The sequence below is a fragment of the Echinops telfairi genome, unplaced genomic scaffold, assembly GCF_000313985.2.
Source record: "Echinops telfairi isolate 266 unplaced genomic scaffold, ASM31398v2 ScPeMD7_29;HRSCAF=101, whole genome shotgun sequence".
Taxonomy (NCBI): Eukaryota; Metazoa; Chordata; class Mammalia; order Afrosoricida; family Tenrecidae; genus Echinops; species Echinops telfairi.
This window is the reverse complement of record NW_022103926.1, coordinates 628,179-639,523: the sequence shown is the minus strand read 5'-3', so window position 1 is coordinate 639,523 and position 11,345 is coordinate 628,179. Positions and strand designations below refer to the sequence as shown.

The following is an 11,345-nucleotide window of genomic DNA, read 5'->3' as shown; positions in this document are numbered from 1 at the left end:
GGGACTGGAAGAGCCACATGGAGACCCCTGCCAGTGCTGAGATGCTTCTACTGCCACTGGATCCACAAGACTTTGTACTCATTGGCCTGTGATCTTCCTGAATTCCACATCATTGTATGTGTTTTGTGAGTCTGAAGAGGACTTTACAGATTGGTATTGGACATATGGGCTAATATCGGACTTATGGACTTGTTCTGGACTGGGCTGGGATGTTTTCTCAATAACCAACTGCTCTTGTAAATAAAGCTCTTTCTTATACATATATGAGTGCTGGTTTCTCCAGTCTACCCAGACTGACACACTCCCCAACTCCACAGCATGGCTATCGGCAGCAGTGGCTCCGAATACCGACTTGTTCTTGAAGCTTGTGCTTCTCCTTGTTGGCTTCCTCCAGCTGCAGCTGCATCTCTTGAATCTGTCCAATGTCCGCAGCAGACTGGTGAGATCAAACAATGCAAATAAAATGTTACCCTGAGATCACAGCTCTGTGAGAAACCAACCGCAGAACTCCCCTCTCCCCTGACCCATACATACCTAAGGCCCCTAAAGCTTAGATCACAAGGCAGCTTCCAGCTCATGGAGGCCCATGCACAGGGGGGTCAGAGTGTTGGGATCCACCTGGCCTTCATTGGCGGGTTTTTTCCGAAGTACATGTCCAGGCCTTCCTTCCAACAAGCCAACAGCTGGTCCCCCAAAGTGACCTCCCCCAATCATCCTTCCTTCTCCTGTTCACTGAGTCACTTCCCAGCATGCCCGTGGCTGTTCTCAACTGTGCTGCCACATATTACCCACGTTGGCAAGCCCAGACTGAAGTGAGCAGGCCACAGGTTTAACTCCCTGGAGCAAGGACGAGTCCTCACATCGGGTAACGGGTTCCAGAACTAGCTGTTTGCCTGGCCACCCCACAAAGCCTCTCTGCCCTTTAGTGTCCCCATCTGTGGAATGGGCTGCTACCCTGCTGTGCCCTTAGACACAGAAGTTCTTTGGTTTCTTAAAAGAGAGTGAAGTTTCTTTTAAAAGATAACAAAATTAACTGATTAAATGTGATTATCTCTTACAAGAGAGCTTTTAAGGAGGTAGAAGGACACTTATTTCTCTATTTCCCATACATATTGGCTATTTGAAGGAATTACAGTGGGCCTATGTACAGGTTGACTTTGTAGTTAAGCAAGTAAGCAAACTCCCATTTTTGGCAAAAATAAGGGATCTTTACAAATGGGAAGGATGCCGCAGACTTTTCTTAGGGTTGTTGCCCTAATGTGGCTAACACTACAAAGGCAAGCTCAGTGCTATCGAGTCAATGCTGAATCCTACAGGGCAGTGACGAACCGCCCCTGAGGATTTCCCAGACTCTAACTCTTTAGAGGAATAGAATCCCTTGTCCTTGTCCCATGGAGCAGCTGCTGGTTTTGAACTGCTGACCTTGTGGATCATGGCACAATGCATAACCACTATAGCCCTATTGATTATATATTTACTTATATTTAATAAAGTATGTATTTATAACAATATAATTTATATGACATACTAATTATATAATTGTAACTATCATATATTTACATAATTATAATTATCCTACATGTTTATGATTGATGAATTATAGAAGCATAACAATTGCATACTTATATAATTGGTTGTATAATATGTAATTAGTTGTATAATTCAGACTTTAAGATGTATATTATATAGTTAGAATTATATAATTAGTATCTCTCTCTCACTCTAAACTCACTGCCATCAAGGAAAGGCTGCCTCACAGTGACCGGTTTGGGTTTCTGACACTGTGACTACGTATGGGAGTGGAAAACCCAGTCTTTCTCCCACGCAGCTGGTTGTTTTGAACTGCATGTTCTGTTTCATGGCAGTGATTACCGTCCCCACAGTGTAACATCATTTCTCCTACCTCCTCCCTGTGTATCCTGCCTCCACTCCTCCTCCTCCTCCTCCTTCTTCCTTCTTTGTCCTTCTGAGCTTGGTCCCTGGGTCAATGCTGCCCTTTAGCTCTCCAAAGGGGGGTGATTCTAAAGCGTGTGTACATCCCTTGGATGACTGGTCCCTTTATAGATCTGTCTAGTGTTTGGCTGAACATTGAGTCAGGGAGGTAAATTCAGATCCAAAAGTTGACCGTTGAATGAGGACCATAATCTCAGGGGTTCTTATAGTTGATTATTGGTGTCATTATTGAGCCTTCTGCAGTAGAAGAGGAGCCAGGGTGGCAGGGTGGTGGTTCAAACCCATCAGCCCCTCTGAGGATGAAAAGATGAAGCTGTCTGCTCACATAAACGTGATTGTTTTAGAAACTCCAGGGAACAGGTCTACTCTGTCTGGGCTAGTTGCTTTGAGTTGGAATCTACTCAACCTGACTGTGTAGCATCACATATATTTCCACAGATCAATTGATTGTAGGGTGAACTTAAAGGCTGGTAGACCTTTTTGCCCTGGATCTCCCAGAACAAAATATTAGGAAGACACTTGCCAGTCTGGGAAGGAGCTGCTACCCCTAGCACAAAGACTATAAATATGATGGAGCCCCTCCTCACAGCCCTTGAGGTCACTCTGCCGAGCCTCCAATTTGCCACCAAACAAGTGGCTAGAAGGATAGAAGGGTGCATATATGGAGAGAAGAAAGGGTTGGCAGGTGAATGAATGAGTACATGGATGGTGGGTGGGTGAATATAAGAATGGATGGATGAATAGATAGATGGTAGATAAATAAGTCAATGAGTGAATGGATGTATGCACAAGGATGGACAGAGAGGCATGGATGGTGGAAGAATGGGTTGAAGGGTAAGTGGATGAGTAGATAGATTATGGATGTATAGGATGAGTGGGTGGATAAATAAATGGATGGATGGATATACAATGGGTAAAAGGATGAATAGATTGAAGGATGGAGAGATGGATGGAACGATGTGTGGATGGGTAAGTGGATGGTGAGTAACATGGATGGTGAATGGATAACTATTATGGTGGGTGGATGGATGGATATATGGGTGGATGGTAGATAAATGTGTGAGTGGATGGGTGATGAGTGCATGGGTGATGGGTAGATAGGTAGATGGGTGAGTATGTGAATGAATGGTTGGGTCCATGTACAAATGAATCGAAGGATGAGCAGAAGGAAAGTGGAAGAATGGGTTGGTGGATGAATGAATACCAGGGTATAAGGATGGGTGGATGGATGAATGGATGGATGTATAAATCAAAATCTTGCCTGGTGGAGATGTCCACCAGAGATCACACAGCATCTGAAGGTAGAATTCTCCTTCCTTAGAGCTACGTAAGCCTGTACACATGATCCCGATTTCAGTAGCATTTCCTCTCTCCTCTTGTCCTGGACCTTCCACCAGGAAGCAGCTCAACCCCTTTACCTCCCCAGCCTTCCCCACCTTTTTAGCTCCAGGCCCTTGAGTCTTCTCCCACATCAGGCTGTCACCTGGGCAATGAGGTCCTTGTGCTTCTTCATGAGCTCGTTCAGGTCATCCTGGTCCTCATCGATGCGCTTCAGGAGGTCTGCCCTCTCAAACTGCAGCCGGTACAACTGCTCATCCACCTGAGGGGAGGCAGGATGTGGGGCGGAGGTGTCTTGATGAGCAACAGAGGGAGGCCTGCCTGTCTCTGCTAGAAGCTTGGCCATCGGGGGGCCTACACATGCTGTGGGTGTGTACCTGAGAAGGTGCCTAGGTGGAGCCCTGCATGGCGCTGTACAATGGTTATGAGTGCTCATGTGTGTCTGTCCTGAGAAGGCATGTGACTGTATGAATGTAGCATGGATGTGAATGGCTAGATATATGTGTGGAAGCCCATCTGGGAATCTTGGTAGGCAGATCTATTTATAAATGTGCGTGGAACATATAAGTGGGCTTCAAAGCATTCAGGGAAATTATGCCATTATCTTGGAATCCTATTTTCACACCACAGACATGTTGAATCCCCCTGGTACATGTGAGAGACTAGAGACCAGGCACCTTGTCTTGTTCATAAGTCCATCCCCACACTAAGCCCCCTGCTGGGAACATTCATTTATCACAAGCACTCAGTAAATACAGACTGAATGGATGGGTGGATCTAGATGTGTATATTTGTATGTGTGCCTGGTGGTTTTGTATATGAGTGTGTATGTCCCTCTGTATGTGTGTGTGTGTATGTGTGTATGTATGGGGCCATGTTCCTTTTTATTTAGTGTAAACAAAATCTTAAACAAAAGGACCAACTGGAATTTTCAGGCAAACTTCAGCCCACATGTCTCCAGAGACACCTAAACTGTTAAGATTTTAAACTTGTTGAGCCCAAATTCAAGTCAACCGGTATCCTAAACCCACTACAAAGAAACAGAACCCAATTTTCACAACCTGATGGAGCCATCCAAACTCACTGCCATTGAGTGATTCTGACTCACAGCGACCCTCTAGGACAGGGTAGAACTGCCCTTGTGAGTTTCTCAGACTGTAAGTCTATGGGCGTAGAAAGCCCCGTCTTTCTCTTGTGGATTGGCTGGTGGTTTTGAACTGATGATCCTGTGGTTAGCAGCCCAACACATAACCCACTAGGCTACCAGGGCACCTGTATAACAGATGCATCACATACAGTAACTTTTCCCTCATGTTTTCATTGAGTGAAAGCTTGCTCTGAATGACTGTGCCCTGACTTGATGATGATGCATAGTAGGTCCACAATAGATGTGCCTGAGAACCACTCAGCAGTGAGTAGGCTTGGTGCTTGATGAAGACTTGTGTTGGCTAGACTCATTCTTAGGAAACATTAGGTACATGGAGGATACGTGCATCACATAGCCCTAGCACACAGTAGGTCTAAGTGCTATGCAGGTATCCGAACTGCTCCTTGCAGTAGTGAGCACACAGCTGGCCCTTTCTCCTCCATGGTGCTCAGAGCACAGTGGGGCATCTATACCCTATGGTACTGAGTACACAGTAGGTGCCCCTGTTCCCATTCTTGAGTGCTGAGTTAATGCCCAAACCTCCATGATGCTGGGGACCGTATGGCCCTCTAATACTGCTGTGCATACAGTAGTTCCATAACAGCCCCCAGAGGCCAGTAGGCCCGGTTGCCCTTGGCGACAGGGAGGGGCAGGTACCAGGTTCTTGCTGCGGCTCATGTTCTCCAACTCGCTGTGCATGCTCTCCAGGTCTGCGGTCAGCGCTTTCTGGGTCTTCAAGGCATCCTCGCATTTGACTTCGCTCTGCTGCAGCTAGACCAGGAGCAGGGCAAACAGAAAAGGCCTCTTGAAGCTCCCTCCAAGAGGTTCTTCCCCTAGAGCCCAGCCCCAGCCCAGTGGCAGCCCAGCCCAGCCCAGTGGCAGCCCAGCCCAATATTAGTCCAGCCCCAGGCCAATGGAAGCCCAGCCCCAGCCCAGTGGCAGCCCAGACCCAATCCAGTCCTAGCCCAGACCCATCAGAGCCCAACCTTGCCCAGTATCTGTCTAGTCCTCCTCTTGGCCCAACCCAGCTCAGAATTGCCCCACCCTACCTCGGTCCCAGCCTGGCCCAAATCCAGCATAGCCCAGTCACAGTCCAACTCAAACTCAGTCTAGCCCAGTACCAGTCTAGTCCAGTACCAGTCTATCCTAGTACCAGTCTAGTACAAATCTACTTCAGCCTACTACCAGCTTAGCCAAGCACCAGTACAGACCCTGCCCAATACCAGCACAGACCCAGACCCAGTATGGCCCAATCCAGCCCAATACTTCCCATTCTACTACCAACCCAGAATGGCCCAACCCAACCCAGCCCAGCCTGGACCAATACTGCCCAATCCAGCCCCATACAACTATTTACAGGTAAGCCTGATCACTTCCCACCCTAGGGAAGACAACATTGCTGCATCAGAGGCAGCCTGGCTCGGTGCCTGCTTGGTTCAACCCACACACGTCCGTGATATAAGGCGAGGCATGTCCACTCCAGTGCCTGGAGCTGCATCCCATTTCACTTGACAAGGACTTGCTGATGCCCACTTTGTGCCAGGCCTCAGGCTACAGAGAACAGGCAGCCTGGGCTTTCCCTGCATGGGGATGGAAGCTCTCTGAGAAGTAAGGGCCCAGGGGCACTGGGCATGGGAGATGTGGGCTGGGGCTTGTGGGGAGCTTCCTACAAGAGGTGCCTTGATGTCAGCTTGAAGAACAAACGTGGTTGGGGGTCTCAGAGACCCTGTAGCCACCTCATAAATGACATGCAAAGCTGCACAGGTGAGCTATCCTGGCATCTCTAGGGTTTAAAACCACCAATGTGAATAAAATGTCTCCTTCTCACCATCCTTACCTAACCACATCCTTTCTGGCAAAGCAGGGCTTCCAGAGAGGGAGACTGCTTATCCAGTGCTGGCGAAGGATAGTTTAAGTGCACAGACTGCTAAAAGCACAAGCCCGCCTCGCTTGGAAGAAGTACAGCCCCAATGCTCCTTAGAGGCAAGGCTGGTGAGACTGTCTCACGTACTTTGGACCCGTTGCCAGGGGAGACCAGTCCCTGGAGAAGGACAGCGTGCTTGCTAACGTAGAGGGGCCGTGGAAAAGAGTAAGGCCCTTGACGAGATGGACGGACCCGGTGGCTACAACAATGGGCTCAACCATAAGAACAATTGTGGGGCTGGCACAGGACCGGGCGGTGTTTCCCTCTGTTATACGTAGGGTCTCTGAGTCAAAACCAACTCGATGTTACCTGATAAAAGCAGCAATCCAGGCCTAGGGATGGTGACATGCCGGGTCCCAGAAGGCAGACATCCCCATTGGAGAAAACTGTACATGGGCATAAACCCTGCTCCCTTCAGATTCTGGAGCCCTGGAACCTCTGCATTGAAACCATTAGACCTCACCTCCGGAAAGCAGCCCTGGCTCAGAGAGGAATGACATGGTATCCAGTCGCAAAGCTCATGAGCCTCTGCTTGTGTTGCCCTTTCTAAAATGGCAGGCCACTGCCTCCACAAAAGGGTTAATGGCATGAAGGCTGGGGTGCTAAGACAGAAAAATGGGGTGGGTGGGCAAGAGAGATTCCCAGGAGGGAGCCCTGGTGGCAATAAGGATCCATTGCTTGGCTGCTAACTGCAAACCCCAAAGCTGGTGGTTTAGCCCTGCCAGCAGTGCTGCGGCATAAAGGCCTGGCGATCTGCTCTCATAAAGATGACAGCCAACCTATGAAGCATTTCCACTCTGTAACCTATGGGGCTTCGTGCGGTGGAATCTGCAAGGCAGGAAAGGGGCAGACTTCCAGGGAACCATGGATGCATTTTTGTGGGGAGCCACGGAGTGGATTCCAACTCAGAGTAACCTTGTGCACAGCAAAACACCGCCCAGCCCTGCCTCACAATTGTTCCTAGGCCTGAGCCATGGTGTCAATCCATCTCATTGAGGGTCTGCCTTTTTGCTGTTGTTACTGCGGTTGCTGCTGTACTTTACCAACCATGTTGTCTTTCTCCACGGACGGGTCTCTCTTAAGACTATAAGACGAAGTTTCTAAGGAGCACTGAGACCATACTTCCTTCAAGACAGATCGGTCTGCCCCCTCAACAGTCCATGGTACTTTCAATATTCGTCACTAGCACCATCATTCAAATGCATCCGTGCTTCTTCAGTCTTCCTTATCCAATGTCCAACTTTCACCTGCATAGCAGGCGACTGAAAATGCCGTGGCTGGGGTCGGGTCTGCCTTAGTCCTCAAAGTAACATCCGGGCTTTTCAACCCTCTCAAGAGATCATGTGCAGCCGACTGACCCAATGCAATGGTCCGCTGGCCTGTGGACCGCTGTTGCTCAGAGCATTGATTGTGGATCAAAGCAAAACAAAATCCTTGACCACTTCAACCTTTTCTCTATTTATCATGATGTTCCCTATTGGTCGAGTTGGGAGGATTGGGGGCTTCTTGACGTGGAGTCGTAATCCATACCGAAGGCTGTAATCCTTGATCTTCATCAGCAAGTGCTTTGAGGCCTCTCACTTGCAGCAAGCGAGGTTAGGCCATCTGCATATTGCAGGTCATTAATAAGCCTTCCTGAGATCCTGGTGCCAAGTTCTTCTTCACGGAGTCCAGCTTCTCTGATTACATGTGTCTGTGTATACATGCTATGATTGCTGACTGCCCAGGCCACAGAGTAAGTGTAGTGCTCCCACGGACGCCTGTACAAAGAATAAGGGAGTCAAGGCAGAGGCTACCCCACGGACAACTGGCTACCTATGGCCAAAGTCCTCCTGGGGTCAAAGTGGGCAGAGGTGGTTCTTCTCAGAGGGTGGTGGTGCTCAGGCCTCCAGCCCAGATGGTAGAATCACCCAGAATAAAGGCACATAGGGGATTGGTGGCCACTCTGCCCAGAGCCACGTTATGGGCTTTACTTGTATCCTATTTCATCCTCCGGTCCAACCTGTGACCTTCTCCTATCTATGTTGTGCAGATGAGACCATCGAGGGTGGGAGCAGGAAGTGAGTGTGGAGCTGGGCTTACCTGTCCTCATGGCCCTACACACTGCTCTGGTGTCTGGGTAGCTCTGGTCCCACCCCCTACAGTCCAGCAGCTACAATCCACAGAAGGCCCCAGAAGGATACATTTCTGCAGCTGCGCTTCACCAAAGGGGAACCGGGAGGACTATTTCCCAAAATGACTGGGAGGGGTGGAGACACAGCCAGGGAAATGAGTTTGAGTAAGGGGAGGTCATTGACATGGTCAATGCATCAATGACAGAAATGAGAGGCAAACATGCCCTTATCTTCTTACAGGGCCCCTGTGGAGGTGCTGGAAGATGGGGAGGAGACACGTGGCAGGCAGGCAGGCCAAGCTGGCCCCACACTCATGGAGAAGCCAGAAGCCTCTCTGAACAGAAGGGGTGCGAACTACACGTAGAGTGTAGGTGTGAATCTAACATGTGCCGCCTTAGAAGAGAGAGTGTCTGGGAAACCAAAGTAGCAAGTGCGAAAGCCCTGAGGTAGGAAGCAACTTGACGTGAGGCTAAGAGAGATGGTCAAGGTGACTGGATAGTCGCGCAAAGAAAAAGAGCGAAGAGATAGTGCTGAAGGGAGAAGTGGGAGAGGTGGTGTTAGAGGAGCAGGAGGGGTGGGGTGATGATGCTGGAGAGAGGAAGGGGGAGGGGATGCCCAGGGCCAAGCCACGGAACTGGGTGGCATCCAGGACACATGTGTGCATCCTCAGAAGTACCAGGGCAGAGCAGGGTCCATGCCATGTTTGCCAACCGTTGAGCTCTTCCTCTGGGCCTAGGGTCTCATCAGCCAGAAGCCAGTGTTCCTCAGAGCCACTGCAGAAAAGAGGCTCTGATTTTAGCCATCTAATTTAGCCATCTTCCAGTTGGTACCTGGTCCAAACGTGCTCCTTCCTCTCTCTGGCTTCCTGGAGCAAGCCAGATGTGGGGCCATTGAGCCCCCGGTACAGATGAATTCAGAGAGAGCAGAGCCAATGGGGCCCCTCAACCAGCCCGGTTCTTAGCCCCTGCTGTTCCCCAGACAGGACGGTCATGGCCTAGCAGCTGGGTTTGGCATTAGCAGCCATAGCTGCCACTACTTTTCAGGGACCACTGTCAGTGCACTCCGCCTGATCTAAGGAGCCCTGGTAGTGCAATGAGTTAGGAACTGGGCCACCAACTACAAGCCCAGCAGTTTGAACCCACCAGCCACTCCAAGGGAGAATGATTAGCCTGTCTTCTCCCCTTAAGGTTTAGAAGGTTTGGAAACCCTGTAGAGCATTGGTTCTCAACTTTCCTAAGGCAGCGACCCTTTCATACAGTTCCTCATGTTGTGGTGATCCCCAACCATAAAATTATTTTCGGTGCTGCTTCAAAACTGTAAATTAGTTACTGTTATGAATCAGGCAACCCCTGTGAAAAGGTTGTTCAACCCAGAGGGGTTGCGGCCCATAGGTTGAGAACCGCTGCTGTAGCGGGTCATTATGAGTGAGAATGGCATGGGCCCATGGCACGGGCTTGGGGGCTTTATCTAAGGAGCCCTGGCAGCACAGGGAGTTAAGTTTGGGCTGATAGCTGAAAGGTGGGCAGTTTGGACCCAGTAGTTGCTCCATAGGAAAAAGATGAGGCAGTCTGGTTGCATAAAGATTAACCATCTCAGAAATCTTAGGGAGCAGCTCTACTCTGCCCTATAGGGTCACTATGAGTTAGAATAAATTAGTGGTGTTGGATTTGGGTGTTTGGGGCTTGGTACTTGTGTTAAGCAGGGTTCTCTAGAGAAACAAAACCAGGAGACTTATGATTTTATATGTGTATATATATAAGAGGATAGGTTTATACAGAGAGAAGGAATATAACAGCTAATTAGTCCACACAGTAGCACAGAGGGTTCAGTTCAACTCACTTCCGTGGAACAGTTAATATACTGGAGATTCTTGAACTCATGTGGGATGCCGGGTCCAAGGTCAAGGAAGCAGATAGCAGAGTGCTCCCTCAGGCAAGGCAAGCAGAATCTGCCCACAGGCAGAAAGCACCAGGGTGGGTCACCAACAGCCAGTAACTTGGGAGCTCAGCGAAACAGGCCCAGATGTGATATTGAACACAAGCAATGCAAGGTGACAGGATCCACCAGCCTCAAGCTCAAGTGATGTATACACCAGCAGCTTGGCGAAACATGTCTTGAAGGATGCTCAAGCTTTAACGAAATGATCCACGGATTGGCTTGGCCCCCAGGTTGTGAAGCTCACAGGCTGAGGCAGAGAACTAGCAAAAGCAGTAGCACCCTCTAGCACGCTCCAATCACCAGCAAACATGAGAGAGGGGTGTGGATCCATGCAGAACCATTTACCGCTTTGCCCTCCAATCAAACCTGATAAAGCCCACATGTTCCCATTGACCAGGTTGCCACAATAAACTTAACTATCTCAGTACTTTATCTGCCTGGCTTCTTAAAATCCTCAGGACACTTTCAGGAGGAAGGAGCTAACATTAGGGTCATTTGATAGCTAGAGGAGGGAACGTATGCTCATGGAGGGAAAGTGCCCCTTTCCACGTTACACAGCTGGTCAGTGGAATGACCAGGTTTCTCCATTCCAGAATCCAGCTCTTAACCACTTTGGTCCACTGTCCTCATGGGAAGTTAGTTGCCCACTGAAGTCTGACCACTGTGTGCCCTCAAGCCAGTTCCAACTCACAGTGACCTGATGTGCAACAGAATGGACCATGATCCAGTCCTGTGGCATCCTCAATCATTGCTATATCTGAGCCCATTGCTGCTGCCACTGTGTCAATCCATCTCCTTCAGGGTCTTCTTTTTTTTTCTTCTTTTCACTTTATTTATTTATTTATTTTAAACATTTTATTAGGGGCTCATACAACTGTTATCGCAATCCATACACACATCAATTGTGTAAAGCGCATTTGTACATCATTCT

General features: G+C 49.1%; 1 protein-coding gene across 1 annotated transcript in view; it reads right to left on the bottom strand.

Annotated features, from left to right (window-relative positions):
- The window catches only part of MYO18B (myosin XVIIIB), a 307,510-nt gene that overhangs the window by 82,269 nt on the left and 213,896 nt on the right, over nucleotides 1-11,345 (bottom strand). The window contains exons 35-37 of the mRNA XM_045289537.1: nucleotides 5,096-5,209; nucleotides 3,437-3,553; nucleotides 353-436 (exon numbers count right to left, since the gene is read on the bottom strand). Coding sequence (XP_045145472.1) covers nucleotides 353-436; nucleotides 3,437-3,553; nucleotides 5,096-5,209 — 315 coding nt within the window. The remainder of the gene's footprint in view (nucleotides 1-352; nucleotides 437-3,436; nucleotides 3,554-5,095; nucleotides 5,210-11,345) is intronic.